The 14,885-nt window shown below is 37.5% G+C and overlaps 2 protein-coding genes across 2 annotated transcripts; both read left to right on the top strand.

The window, feature by feature from the left end:
- The first annotated feature begins 1,287 nt into the window (after positions 1 to 1,287).
- Positions 1,288 to 7,473, top strand: UVR3 (DNA photolyase family protein). Its single transcript, XM_086453903.1, has 14 exons — positions 1,288 to 1,750; positions 2,402 to 2,473; positions 2,589 to 2,669; positions 2,800 to 2,970; positions 3,046 to 3,120; positions 3,927 to 4,013; positions 4,157 to 4,255; positions 4,329 to 4,412; positions 5,202 to 5,288; positions 5,407 to 5,478; positions 6,136 to 6,249; positions 6,389 to 6,476; positions 6,553 to 6,648; positions 6,820 to 7,473. Exons 1-14 carry the CDS (start codon positions 1,370 to 1,372, stop codon positions 6,999 to 7,001), a joined length of 1,689 nt encoding a protein of 562 aa, XP_086310029.1. The 5' UTR covers positions 1,288 to 1,369; the 3' UTR covers positions 7,002 to 7,473.
- A 1,583-nt stretch (positions 7,474 to 9,056) lies between these two features.
- LOC147411923 (ammonium transporter 2 member 5-like) lies at positions 9,057 to 11,538 on the top strand. The gene is made up of 3 exons (XM_086457343.1): positions 9,057 to 9,772; positions 10,568 to 10,853; positions 10,956 to 11,538. Exons 1-3 carry the CDS (start codon positions 9,170 to 9,172, stop codon positions 11,516 to 11,518), a joined length of 1,452 nt encoding a protein of 483 aa, XP_086313469.1. The 5' UTR covers positions 9,057 to 9,169; the 3' UTR covers positions 11,519 to 11,538.
- Positions 11,539 to 14,885: the final 3,347 nt, after the last annotated feature.

The following is a 14,885-nucleotide window of genomic DNA, read 5'->3' as shown; positions in this document are numbered from 1 at the left end:
ATTAAACATTCTAAAGTCCAAACAACAATTGGAGCTAAAAAAATTGTTTGAAAATGATATAATTTTGAGCATCAAAATGGTTTTACAAGTATCCAACTGATTACAATATGATATACGTATATCAAGGTTGAATGCTTGAAAAATTCCTAATAAATGCCCATCGATTTATGATTCGCCGCTCTAGAATGAACTTCTTCCTCGATGTAAGAACAAATAATCCATTTCTGGATTTACTTATGTTTGTTAGTTCATTAATACTTATGTCCTTAAAAAAATGGATCTAAAATACATTGTCTCAACAAATTTTAGTATTACATTAATCAAACTATAATCACTAAAAGTTCACATTAATCAAACAAATTAAAATGGTAAATTAATCAATTTATAACGGTCAGTGGACACACCTGATCCACCGCGAGCACCACTGAGGTTTTTGTAAGAGAGATTCTATTGCACACCAACTTTTGCTAACACCACACCACTTCATATGTAAATTACCAAATTCTGATTTTACAACTTATGTCTAAATTCAGATTTTTATACACAATGCATTTTAATTCCCAAAACATGCATGAATCATTTTCCAACAAGTTTACTAGTAGGCATTTTAAAGATAAAGTGACAAATTCGTTGGTATTAAAGTGACAAATTTATTGGTAAATTTTAATGTGACGAAATCTTTGATTTTAAAGTGATGAATTCGATGTTATTAAAGTGAGGAATTCGCAGGTAAATTTAAAGATAAAGTATCATTATTTTTTAATGGTGAATTTGTTGGTAATTATCAACGAGTTCGTCACTTTAAATTAAAAAATACCCACCAACAGATTTGCTGAAAAATGATTCGTACATGTTTTCGGAATTAATATGAGCAGTGAACTAGAGTCGGAATTTCATCATATTCAGTGCACGAAATGGTAATTCATCGAAGAATTTGCTCACATCTTGGTGTGGCGTTAGCAAAAATTGGTGTGCAATCAAGCTCTCATTTTGTAATTAACGCGGGACGGATCAAACGATGTGGCCTCATTCTGTATTGACACTTCTCTTAATTTGAAAGGTTCGATGTGGCGCGAAAGGAGCCGCTACTATCTACGGAGTTCTAGTAGTGCGGTGGGTAGTTTAAAATTTTAAGATAACCACTTGTTATTCAACACGTACACATATTATTTCTTTTACTACACATGTCAATTCAGTAGAAGGAATCTTCAAATTTTGATGAAACGCTCAAGTTCAAAGTTTTTGCTCTCTACAACTATCGTATACCGGTGGCGTATAGCGTACTTTTAGACCTCCATCGGCGCACGTTAGCGTGACCCTCCTCTCAAGCTAACAGACTAGTTTCTCTCTCTATCTGCAACTGTTTTGAATGCGAGTTTCACTTTCTCTCTCCTCTGCTTCTCACTTTCACCTCCTCTCTCGTTTCTCTCACCACATCTCTTCAACTCCATTAATGGCGTCAAACTCTCTGCTCTGGTTCCGTAAAGGCCTCAGAATCCACGATAATCCGGCTCTCCAACACGCGCGCAATGGATCGAAGCATCTCTACCCGGTTTTCATTCTCGATCCGCATTTTCTCGAACCCGATCCTACAGCTTTTTCTCCCGGTTCGGCTCGTGCCGGTTTGAACAGGATCCAGTTCTTGCTCGAAAGCCTAGTCGACCTCGATTTGAGTCTCCGGAACCTTGGATCACGCTTGCTGGTGTTTAAAGGAGATCCTGTTGAGGTTCTGATTCGATTGTTGAAGGAGGTGTGCTCGTTTTATGTTTAATTTTAGTCAAAAATTTTATCTTCTAAAAGTAAAAGCCATCACTAGTTCTCGCTTATAACTGTCATAACGGTCATCTTAACTGTTTTCCAATTTTCAGAGTTGTTATATATTATAATAATTCATATATATGTTACTAATAAAGAACCTACATTACTCTCTCCCAATTCTATGTTATAGAACAGAGTAGTTGAATCGAAAAGATCTGTCGAAAATGTCTTATAATGTGCTATAAGACAAGGGAATGTTAATTTGCCAAACTTGTTATTAAATTTAAGTTTGAAAAAAATGCTTAAATTTCAACGGAACATTAAACATGGATAAGATGGACCCATTTCGTTGCAAGTCCATAGATTTCATATTAAGTTAGTAGATAAGCAGAAATGAACCCAAAAAGATTGTTTGAGAAAGGTACATTAAGATGTGCAAACTTTTGATTGAAATAGGACCTTTGAGATCATTATTTGGCTCGGTAAATATCGTTAGATATGGCTTTTGGTTAACAAGGAATATTAACTGATACCCAATATCTGCAAATTGGGTCTTTTGGAAATACTTTGTATATTAATCGATGTATTTGTCTTGTGACCAATCTTTGATTTAAACTTATTTGTTTTTTATTGCTTCTTGCAGTGGAATGTTAAAAGGCTTTGCTTTGAATACGATACAGAGCCATATTACCAAGCCTGTGATAATCAAATTAAGGTCAAGTGCCCCTATTTTTTTTGTCTTTCAAGAAGAAAAAACAACGAAAATGTTATCATATATTTACTTTGTTTTCGATACAGTTCCTTAGAATCCCATTAATTGTTTTTGACAGAACTATGCTTCTTCAGCTGGAATTGAGGTTTTCTCTCCTGTGAGCCATACTCTCTTCAATCCAGCAGATATCATTAAAAATGTCTCTTCTCTTTCTTTTCTATTACACCTTTAATTTCGAAGCGTTTTAGTCTCCTAAGTCTTATTTTTTATGTTTCATCAACTAATTTATGGTAAATGCTGACCTTCTGCAATGTCTGGTACCACAAAAGAATGGAGGGAAACCACCTATGAGTTATCAATCATTTCTAAAGATTGCTGGGAACCCATCATGCCCACTTACAACTACAATTTCCATGCTTCCTCCTGTGGGGAACACTGGAGATTCTGAGATGTTAAGAGTTCCAACCATTAAAGAACTTGGCTATGGAGAGATTACACAGGTTTAAAGCTACTTTGTTCATTAGACAAATTCATGGCCTTTCTTAGAATTCTTCATAAGGAGAACATGTTTTCAGGAAGAGTTATCTCTTATGTTTAGAGGGGGTGAATCAGAAGCACTGAAGAGGTTGAAAGAATCTCTTAATGATAAGGTATGTCTTTATTGTTCAATTTCCTTTGATTCTGATCTTCAACTCACTATTGATTTGCTTTAGTTTCTACTCTTCTCTTGTTAAGTCTGAGGATGCATTGGTAACATAATAGTTCCATATCCTAGAGAATGAACCAGAGCTAAGATGAACCTGTATTCTGAAGGTGGGGACTCTAAGCTTCAAGTTATGGGTCTGGTCCACCAATAACTCTCCCAGCCCATTTATTAGTCCTATTTTGTATCCTTCTCAACTCTTCCCCCATAACAGATTTCTTTTATTATTGTTTTAAACTATCTATGAAACAAAACTTGGTTTGCATAAAAAACACAAAAGCAGTATTTTTAAGACACAAACAGTACACAAAACCATATTTTCTCAAACTGGTCTTTTGTTTTTTTTTTTTTTTAAATATGTTTTTGAATCATGAGCCCTGTTTGCCTTCTATGGTATTTCTTACACAAAAAATGTATTTTTAAACCATGTTTTGTTATTCAAAATAATTCAAATAGATAAGGTCAAAACACGATCTGCAGTAGGCTTTGAGAGAAAAAGGATCTATTATCAATGATTTTTGTAAAGGCAATCCTTAGTTCCCATTTCCCAGTTTTCAGTCCACTTTGCTTGGTGGGTATTCCTTTTTAAAAGTTTTCTTTTGTATGGGTACTTCCTATTTTCAAAGTATTCTGATTTAACTCAGAAGATGAAATGGCCATCCACTCTACCAAGGACATATGCATTTATTTAGCCAGTATTTTTGGCTAAATGGAGTTGTGGTTATTTTCTCTTAGTTTAATGTATACATGCAGGAATGGGTAGCAAACTTTGAGAAACCAAAGGGAGATCCATCTGCATTTTTGAAGCCTGCAACAACTGTTTTATCACCATATTTGAAAGTAAGTAAGAGTAGGAAAAAAAAAACTTGAAAGTGGGTTAGAACTAGGAATAGATTCACTATGAAAGAATATTTCTTTCTTTGCTTCCTGTCTCTATTGCTTTTGAAAAATTCGTTTTTTGTGTGTGCGTGTGTGTGTGTTAGTTTGGCTGCCTTTCTTCCAGGTACTTTTACAAGTGCATTGAAGATGTTTATAAGAATGTGAAAAAGCATACATCGCCACCAGTTTCACTTGTTGGACAGGTCAGTTTACCAGCCATTCACTATTATTTTTTAGTGCAACTCTCTAACCACAATTTCTGTAACCTGTTTGTAGTTGTTATGGCGGGATTTTTTCTACACAGTGGCTTTTGGCACTCCTAATTTTGATAAAATGAAGGACAATAGATTATGCAAACAGGTAACTATAAGTAATGGTTTTAATTAATCTTCTTATGCACTACAGTTGCTAAATCTGGTTCAAATACGTGTAGATTTGATCAGTGCCCTTCCTCCCTGGTTTGAGGATCTTATGATAGATCGGCATGTCATGCTTAAGTTTTAGGGTGGGAATACCATAAGCTGAAGCTTATTTGCATCAAAGAAAGCAAAGGGCATCCCTGGCGTGTCTTTACATCAAATTTTCCCATTTTGTGTTTTAAGCATGTTGTCTGCCATATTTAGGTTCTTGTTAAAGAAAAAAAAAACTTCTCAAGGACTTCAATTTATGTGACTAATATAGTAATGTTCCTTCATATTTGGGGGCTTCTCTGAAATCACAGGGTAAATTACGAAAATACATTTGAGGAGGGTGGGGGGGGGGGGGGGAAATGAGGTTCATATATATATATTTTTTAAGATGGTTAAGCTGAACTTTTGAACTCACAAGCTCAAAGTTGCTTTGCAATGTATCAAACCAACTGAGCTATACTACAAAGGGATTCACTTTCTTTGCGAGTCCTTTTTTTATTTTTTATAATGTACTTCATAATGCCAATTGGAGCTACTTTATCAGGTTTATTTGCGTTCTTTGAAACTTGTTCAACTTTCACACTCTTCGTCTTATATTTTCACTTCCCATGAGTTGTTTACCATGAAATATTTTCAGCTCAAACTAGAATTGCAATTTCCAAGTATTAACTGTGTACAACATGTTTATTTGATTCCAAATTTACATGACCAAAAAAAGTTGAATAACATGGTAATGTAGATACCTTGGAATGATGATGACGAGTTGCTAGTGGCCTGGAGAGAGGCTAGGACAGGGTACCCTTGGATTGATGCCATTATGGTCCAGGTTCTATCTGTTTGGATGATCTTTTTTAATTGTGGAAATCCTCTTTTGATTGCTAGCATAATTTTAGTCTACTAGTATGCTGTTAATGTTTGAAGCCAGTTTGTGTTTGACATGATAGCTTCGGAAGTGGGGTTGGATGCACCATCTTGCACGGCATTCTGTTGCATGTTTCCTGACTCGTGGGGATCTGGTATATGACCTTGCTACACATTAGGGGTGTCAATGGGTCAGTTCTGATTCAGTTCTTACGGAATTTATAACCAGAACGATTATATCTTTTCGGTCGGTTCTGGTTCTTTACGATTCCAGTTCTCAAGAATTAAATGAGGAAAAAATATTTCAAATCATTATAAAACCTTTTTTCCTTTCAAAAATTAACATATTATCTACAAAACTATCAACCAAGTAATTATTTTTTCTACTAAAATTATAAGTTAATGATTTTTATTTTTGTTTTCAAAAATTGAAATTTGTCTTCTTTACAAGTAACAAATTTTCAGAATAAATGATCCATTTTAATCTCCAATTCATAGTGTATATGAAAAATTGAAGAGCTTTATATAACATGTATTAATTTTAAAATAAAAGAAAACATCGAATCATCTATAATATTCCGGGTACCCGTGAGTATCCACCAGATAGAACCTAACAGTTCCAGTTCCTATTGGTTTGGTTCCATTTTTAGACCTGACTCTAATCGGTTCCAATAAAAAGGGAACCAGAACTGGGATTTTCGGTTCCAGTTTTGGTTAAATGGGTACCCATTGACACCCCTACTACACGTAATATGTCAAATATTTTCTACTTCTCTTTCCTTATATCATATATTCATGCTTAATGCTTATAGTTTATTCATTGGGAAAGGGGACGCGATGTTTTTGAGAGATTGCTGACCGATTCAGATTGGGCCATAAATAATGGGAACTGGTTGTGGCTTTCTTGTTCATCATTTTTCTACCAGGTTTGCATCATCCCTACTTTCCAATATGTGGCATAAAAGGTTCTCTTAATTACACTACTACTTGATTATCAATATTTGTTATATTATTGAATCACCTCGGACTGAAGTATTGCAATCTTATTCTCACCATAATCATCAGTATAACCGTGTCTACTCTCCCATCTCATTCGGAAAGAAATATGATCCTAATGGGAATTACATTCGGCATTTTCTACCTGTACTAAGAGGTATATAACAATCTCCCTATAATCTTCAACCATTTTTTTCATAAGTTGACATGCACAACCAAATACCCTTGACCAGATATGCCCAAGGAGTACATATATGAGCCATGGACTGCACCATTAACCGTCCAAACCAAAGCAAACTGCATAATTGGAAGAGATTATCCGAAACCAGGTCAGTCATCAAAAATATGCTACGGTGATTTATCCTAATAATTCATTACTAGGATTTCTTAGGCGTCCAAACTTGCTAGTCGTATTTGGGGTTGGGGTCCTTGATTTAGATTGATGTGGAGCTCAGAATAATTTTTTTTCATTGGTCTTTACTTCAATTGTGATGTTTCAGTGGTTGATCATGCTTTCGCTAGTAAAGAATGTAAGATGAAGATGGGGGAAGCATATGCATTGAACCGTGCCAAGAATGGTTTGGTGAACGAAGAAGATTTGAAGGGATTACGGAGAAAATTGCAGGAAGATCAATGCCAGGCTTCCAACTTAAGAAACCAGAAGCAGAAGTTAACTAGCTAAGTGCAAGATTATTGCTGCTCAGCTGCAAAATGCAGGAAAATGAAGCCCACCAATGGGCCCTGCCTAAAGTATGCTGGTAACTGATTGGAACAGAGGAATCTTGACAGTAAGGTCCAAAATTTTCTCGATTTTTTTGCTTTTCAAGAATGTGATGCCTCAGATGTCAAGGTTCATCAAATAATATCCCTCAAAAACCGTTAGGACGAAATTATTTTACTTTCTGATCATCTGACTCTCGAATCAATGAGTTAGTTTCAAAACAATGAACTAGTGAGTGGTGAGTCCCTTGTTGGATATTTGATCTCACTGAAGTACAATGTTAATTATTCACAATACCTATCCAGTTAGATGTTGCATTACTTAGATTTATGAACAACTGATACATGAGAGAATGTATCTTCCACTTATTGTCAAATTTTACTGAAGTGCGTGTATATAATTTCTTTCGGTTCATGACGAGGTTTAAAAATAAGTTCACACTCAAGTTCGAATTCGAGGATTCCAATAATCGAGACCATATCATTCTATTTAATATAAACATTTCATGCAATGCATAAGTGAAATGCTCTCATCCACAGGTATGACTGCTGTGTAAATGTCTTGTATTTTGTTGCGTTACGCAGAGTTGTGAGGGTGCAGGGATACGAAAAGGGCAATTGTGTGATATTTTCTTAAGAGTTTTTTATTGGGGGGTGAGGTGTGGGGATTCTCATTTGGGGAGATTTACATGTTTTGGTAACTCCTACTTTATAAATAGAAATCTCTAGGGCTGTAAAACTTAAGAAAAAATGTAATTGTTCTTGATCTGATTTGTGGACGTAGGCACGCTACCGAACCACGTAGATCCTTGTGTTGTCTTCACAAATATGCATATAACTAAGCAACAACATAAATAATAATAACAAAAATTAAGGTACAAAAATGGTCGTGTATTTCGTCAAAAGTACTAGTCTATCCACATTTTTAAAATATTTGTCAAGAGGGTCTTGTATCTGTTTTGATAATTATTTATTTTTACCAAAATGGGTATATACTCTATGAAATTAAATTGAATTTACCTTTTTAACTTATTAATAAAAATCATACAAATGAATTGATAGCTTTCTCGAAAGGTACCCATCCAACTAAATTTACGTTTATACCGTTAAGTTCAACTTGAAAGAAATCCCAAACCTTCAAATTAATTTTAATTTTTCTATTATTTTATTTATTAGAAAAAAATAAAAAAATAAACTATCATTTGGGATCACAAGAAGGTTATTAGGTAAAATCGTAGATGTGACTTTACATTAGGCACCCATTTTATAAGTGACTATGACTATGAGACATTTTAATATAAAAAAAAAGTTGTGATAATCAAACGCCCTCCTTTGCCATACACTCTCCTACGCCCCCGTCACAAAAGAGTATATTATTTACCTCGGGATATAAGAAAAAGATTTATGATTATGCATATCCCAAGGCAAATGATCTATGATTTTGTGATGGAGGCATATGTTAGAGGGGGGGGGGGAGTTAGAAAATCATTATTTCATAAAAATAAAAATAAAAATAAAAGAGTAATGATAACCTAACACCCCCACGTGACTTACTCAAAATACTCTCTTGATGTAGGATGTGCTAGAATCATAGATTTTCTTTCATGGGGATACACAACCACACATTTATGGAGATGTCTAGTGTGTATCCCGAGGCATAAAGTCTATGGTTCTAACACATACCAAGCTGCGAGAGTATTCTGAATATGCCACGTGGGAGAGTCAGATTATCACGACTCAATACAAAAAAAAAAAATATAGTCTTTGCTTTGGGCTGACAAAGACCTTAACCAATCCACATAAACCAGAATATTAGCAGTCTGAAGTGGGAACCTAGAAGATACCGTTAGATACCATTGAAATACCCGCTAAAATTCAAAAAAAAAAAAAAGTTGGATCGAAGTCACCAAAGATACAAACAGAATTATAAATAAAAAACAAAATATCCCTTAGAACCATGACAAATTTGACAGCATCTATGGAAACAGCTTGTCATAAGAATCAACCAAATCAAACCTTCAATTACAACTCCCAAATGGTATTTAATCCTCCATTAAACCTGAAATTCAAAGCACCCCAATCTCTCTCTTTCTCTATTCTTCATCCTTGTTTAGTGTTAGAGAGGCGAAGATGAATAACTCTACTCCACCTTTGCCATCCAATTTAGCTTTTGGTGATGCAAGCCCAGACTGGATGAACAAAGGCGACAACGCTTGGCAACTAACAGCGGCGACATTGGTTGGTCTTCAAAGTGTTCCAGGTCTCATACTCCTTTACGGAGGCGCCGTGAAGAAGAAGTGGGCAATTAATTCCGCCTTCATGTCACTCTACGCCTTTGCTTGTGTCCTTATTTGTTGGGTAATTTGGGGATACAAATTGTCATTTGGGGACAGATTTCTTCCTTTCTGGGGGAAGGTCGATATTGCTATGGACCAAAAATTCCTCCTTGAGAAGGCCTATAGTGGTTTACTTCCAAGCGCGACAATAGTGTTTTTTCAATTTGTTTTCGCAGCGATTACGTTGATTTTGATTGCTGGAGCTCTACTAGGGAGGATGAATTTCTATGCTTGGATGATGTTTGTGCCTCTCTGGCTAACGTTTTCGTACACGTCTGTGGCATTTAGTATTTGGTCACCAAAGGGGTATCTGTTTAAGGCTGGAATTATCGATTTCTCTGGTGGGTATGTCATCCATTTGGCATCCGGAGTTGCGGGTTTTACAGCGGCTTATTGGGTACGGAACATTTCGATAAAGCAACTATTTATTTTCTACTAGAACGATACCATTTTTTATCGGAGTACATAAACAAGTGTAATGGAATCTTTGGTTCATATTCTTACAAGATCTCAAAAAGCGAAAATCGACCCAACCATCGTAATTTGGTTCAATCTTGAACCATAATCATCATCAAGGTCTTATCTAAAAAATTTGGTGTCTGATGAATGAATCTTGTTCATTCAATTTTATCAAGAACTATTTATATAATAAAATACAATTGTGGGTCCCACTCCTTTATCCCTCACATAAGTATTGATTGAGATTAAGTCTCCTTACAAATCTTGAGAATCACTTTTGACTTTAAAGTCTTTTTTTTTTTCTCATCATTTCAGGAATATCCTTTCAACTTTATTTTCTTTTTTTTACCTCCATTTCCAAGGATACCCCTTTAGGTTTATTTTTTGTCTTCTATTACCTTTTTTCAATAATATCTTTCTAATTTTATTGTATTTCCTCTTCTCCCCCCCCCCCCCCCCTTTTTCATTAATACCCTTCTAATTTTATTTATTTTCCTCTTTTACCCCCTACGGCAGTGGCAAACCCTGGTGTCTTCTATTACTGCAAACACATTGGTGTCCACTCTCATAATCTCAATCCACATTTATTTGGGTCTTCCTTCTGCTTGTTTATACCATTCAATTTGCACATTTAGCCTCTCTTTTTCTTCTTCGAAGAATGGCTTCGTAGTCCTCTTGGGTAAGAATTTCTAGGAATATTAACTAACTATCCGTTGTGTTTTCTCTTATCCAGGTCGGTCCTCGATTAACAAAGGATAGGGAGAGGTTCCCCCCAAACAACATCATTGTAATGTTAGCTGGGGCAGGATTACTCTGGATGGGATGGACAGGATTCAATGGGGGTGGCCCATATGCGGTAAGTGTCGATGCTTCCCTGGCCGTCTTGAACACTCACATCTGCACAGCTACGAGCTTGCTCACATGGCTCATCCTTGATGTTGCTGTGTTCGGGAAGCCATCGGTGATTGGTGCAGTACAAGGCATGATCACTGGCTTGGTGTGCATCACTCCAGGAGCAGGTAATTTATATTGTACAAAATTAACTATTGCCTCATGATTACTATGTCACTATGCTTAAAACTGATTGATATTCCTTGTGTTTGATTGCACCATGACCCCAGGAGTTGTACAAGCATGGGCAGCCATAATAATGGGAATTTGTTCAGGTTCCATCCCTTGGTACACCATGATGGTTGTCCACAAAAAATCTGTGCTACTTCAGAAGGTTGATGATACCATGGCACTCTTACACACACACGCCTTTGCAGGAATGCTTGGTGGAATCCTCACTGGATTGTTTGCAGAACCAAAGCTAAATCGTTTGTTCTTTGGCTACCTACCCGACGTACCATCCAACTATGTCGGTCTCTTATATGGACTCCAAATGGGTGAAATTAGAAAGGGATTCCGACAAATTGGTATTCAGCTCGGAGGCATTGTGTTTGTCGTCATACTTAATATTATAACTACAACTATAATATGTTTATTTGTGCAACTCATTGTGCCCCTTAGATTGTCAGATGAAGACATGGAGATTGGAGATGAAGCTATTCATGGGGAAGTTGCCTATGCTATTTGGGGTCAAGGTGAAAAACTTGAGTTTTCAACTTGTGGGAATTCTGTTTATAATGATGTTGAACAACCTACTAAACCTAGAGCTTCTGGTCAAGTTGAAATGACATGAAAACTTTCATGTAGCCTTTAAGAGAGAATAAAACCTTAATGTAACTATTGTCTCCTAAATTCATAAACAAAGCTTATTATAAAAACTGTATTGAACCCTTTGTGTTGAATGTTTATTGTTGGGCTTATTCTTTAAGGCTTGAGCATATGTCATGGTTTTAAATCTCGTCCGATACCAAGATGTCTCGCTCGAGTCATCTCGGTCTCGTTCAGTAACGATACGGATATACACTGTGTCTCAACATCCACATCATCTTGCAAGATAAACGAGATGTCCCAGACGGTATTTTGAAAATCTTGGTCGAGTCAACCTGAATTTTGTAGATTTTGATTAAAAATAATTAATTTTTTTTTTAGAATATAAATATATATATTATAAACCGAGTCAAATGGTTTGTCTCATCCATGACGTTAAACCGAGTTTTGAAATCATGGCATATGTTGACTAACCCGTGTGGTGCTTTAGGTATTAAGGGTTCATTACGGAAGGATTTAAATAGGTGAAACCCAAGGACTATTGTTCCATTGAGTAACGGACTCATGTGCACATTAAATTATGGACAAAACTTCATAAATATTGTTTTTGAATTCATGTAATGCATGGTTATTGTAGATGCGCATTTTCGCTCTACTTTTCGATCTCAGATGCCACCTTGCGATCCCCTCTCCTCGTTCTCCTAGGTGTACCTACATCGACACCACTCCGACGCCCAAGTCAGAGATTTAGTACAAAAATGAGTCCAGTTTGGAGAGGGGAGAAAATCATACCTTTTAGCTCATTTGTCCATCTATATATATAGAGATGAGACCTTCGGACTTAATTGGATCCCACTATCGATTTTACCCTTCTATATCCATATCAAACTCGAATCCATAGGTGCCACGTGTCACCTCTCAGTTCCTAGTGAGAAATATCCTCCACAATACCCCCTCTCGGGGGTTTGGACTTTTAGTCCGAGCGCCCGAGAATAAATGAATGCTACTATGTGACACGTGGTCACGCATCCCATAACTTATCATTTTCTGATTATTGATTGCGCTTGGTGCCATCATAAACCCGATCTCCAAAGCCAATAGATATAACCCCCTACGGTCGGGTTTGGAACATAAATCAATTAAACCCACCCCCAATGGATGGACTTGCCTCCCTTATGAATCAGTCGTTATATAAAAAAGACAAAGACGAGTTAACCCGACCCTGATTGATCGGGCTTGGTTCCCTTCACTCGTCAAGATTTTCATTGCGCGTCGACCCCCTTACGGTCGAGATTTGCTCCTATCACGAGCCAGGATTTTCGTTAAATAGTAGAATACCCGATCGAAATCCCAGATCGGGTTTGGATCCCAAAATGATCCAAGATTTTGATAAATAATAGAATAACTGATCGAAGTCCCGGATCGAGCTCGGCTCCCCTGATGGGCTATGACTTTGATAAATATTAGAATAACCGATTGAAGTCCCAGATCGGGCTTGGCTCCCCTGATAGGCCAAAGCTTTGATAAATGGTAGAATAACCGATCGAAGTCCTAGATCGGGCTCGGCTCTCATGATCGGCCAAGGCTTTGATAAATGGTAGAATAACCGATCGAAGTCCCAGATCGGGCTCAGCTCCCCTGATGGGCCAAGGCTTTGATAAATAATAAAATAACCGATCGAAATCCCAGATCGGGCTCGACTCCCTGATAGGCCAAGACTTTGATAAATGGTAGAATAACCGATCGAAGTCCCAGATCGGGCTCGACTCCCCTGATAGGCCAAGGCTTTAATAAATGGTAGAATAACCGATCGAAGTCCCAGATCGGGCTCGGCTCCCATGATAGGCCAAGGCTTTAATAAAATAACCGATCGAAATCCCAGATCGGGCTCGGCTCCCCTGATGGCAAAGGCTTTGATAAATAATAGAATAACCAATCGAAGTCCCAGATCGGGCTCGGCTCCCCTGATAGGCCAAGGCTTTGATAAATAATAAAATAACCGATCGAAATCCCAGATCGGACTCGGTTCCCTGATAGGCCAAGGCTTTCTGCTACACCAAACCCCTCGGTTGGGCTCGACACCAGTGAAGGGCCAAGGCTTTCTGCTACACCAACCCCTCGGTTGGGCTCGGCACCAGTGAAGGGCCAAGGCTTTCTGCTACACCAACCCCTCGGTTGGGCTCGGCACCAGTGAAGGGCCAAGGCTTTCTGCTACACCAACCCCTCGGTTGGGCTCGGCACCAGTGAAGGGCCAAGGCTTTCTGCTACACCAACCCCTCGGTTGGGCTCGGCACCAGTGAAGGGCCAAGGCTTTCTTTGTAGGCCGACCCCCAACAGTCGGATTTTGCACTAAGTGGTCCCGTATGACCAACTTAGGATGTGGACCGGACTCCCCATATGAGTCGGGTGTATGTCAAGTTCTTCTGCTTCCTGCATCTTTAAAGTAACAGTAGACACGCAACAATAATAATTGCATAAACTAATAAGGCAATTAGTTCTCAATCCAATGTTGTCGATCTACGTCATTGCTTAAAACATCATAGTTTGATCGAATCCAATGTATAAATCAATCTCTTAAGTCAAACCCGCTCGGCTCGTTGAGTCGATGCTAGTGAGTTGGGGTTGGTTTCCCCTTTGACTCGGTGAGTCGGGATTAAATTGAACCCCCACACAGATTTTCCCATAATCTATTGAGCTATTTGAATCGGACGAATTCCCAATTAATCGTCACGCTGTTCGACGGAGTCACCTTTGACTCGATCAAAATTTGAATTACAAACTTAGTAGCTTGACTTAGTGGAGTCCCTCAACTTATCGAGTTTCTAATTAATAAATTCAATTCGATGGAGTCTTGTGACTCGACAAGTTGGGCTTGGTTAAGCCCCCAATTTATACCATTTTACTAATTTAATTGGGTCTCAAAGAACATCGACACCACATTTGATGCAAACCCGTTACCTTTTATACCACGACCTTACTTATACCATACGATTTGGTAAGTCGGATCCAAGTTAAGCCTTCAAATTACATCACTCTACTCGATCAAAGTCCTAAAATTTGATTCTTGAGTCGAACTTGCACTTAACCCCCCGAGTCACTTTTATGTTGAATTAACTCGAGAGATAATTTGGGTCACGTGGCACCTTACTATGGGCGGCACAATACGTTGATTGACTTGATTGAGTTAACAATTAAGTAACTCAATGCGACTTGGCGGGAATTAGGAGACCTATATTAGAATCAAATCCTTTTTACCTTTTATTTCTTTAATGTGCACGCACCACACCTCAATATTTTTTAACCACTTTGCATATTTTCCTCTCCCAATATTAAGGAGAGATTTACCAAAATGATGTATAATCAATGCACCAAATCCAAACTCAATTCCCACT

This window comes from Akebia trifoliata, chromosome 1 (genome assembly GCF_017979445.1).
Source record: "Akebia trifoliata isolate Shusen 1 chromosome 1, ASM1797944v1, whole genome shotgun sequence".
In the NCBI taxonomy this organism is placed as follows: domain Eukaryota; kingdom Viridiplantae; phylum Streptophyta; class Magnoliopsida; order Ranunculales; family Lardizabalaceae; genus Akebia; species Akebia trifoliata.
Note: the sequence above shows the minus strand (reverse complement) of the source record. Positions and strands in the feature narration are given on the sequence as shown.

Bases quoted from the DNA above. Each gene is read 5' to 3' on its own strand.
- LOC147411923 (XM_086457343.1), top strand. From the start codon at position 9,170: ATGAATAACTCTACTCCACCTTTGCCATCCAATTTAGCTTTTGGTGAT. The intron at 9,773-10,567 runs GTACGGAACATT...TCTCTTATCCAG, and splicing joins GTTTTACAGCGGCTTATTGG to GTCGGTCCTCGATTAACAAA. The intron at 10,854-10,955 runs GTAATTTATATT...CCATGACCCCAG, and splicing joins GTGCATCACTCCAGGAGCAG to GAGTTGTACAAGCATGGGCA.
- UVR3 (XM_086453903.1), top strand. From the start codon at position 1,370: ATGCGAGTTTCACTTTCTCTCTCCTCTGCTTCTCACTTTCACCTCCTC. The intron at 4,014-4,156 runs GTAAGTAAGAGT...TGTGTGTGTTAG, and splicing joins TTTTATCACCATATTTGAAA to TTTGGCTGCCTTTCTTCCAG. The intron at 5,479-6,135 runs GTATATGACCTT...TAATGCTTATAG, and splicing joins TCCTGACTCGTGGGGATCTG to TTTATTCATTGGGAAAGGGG.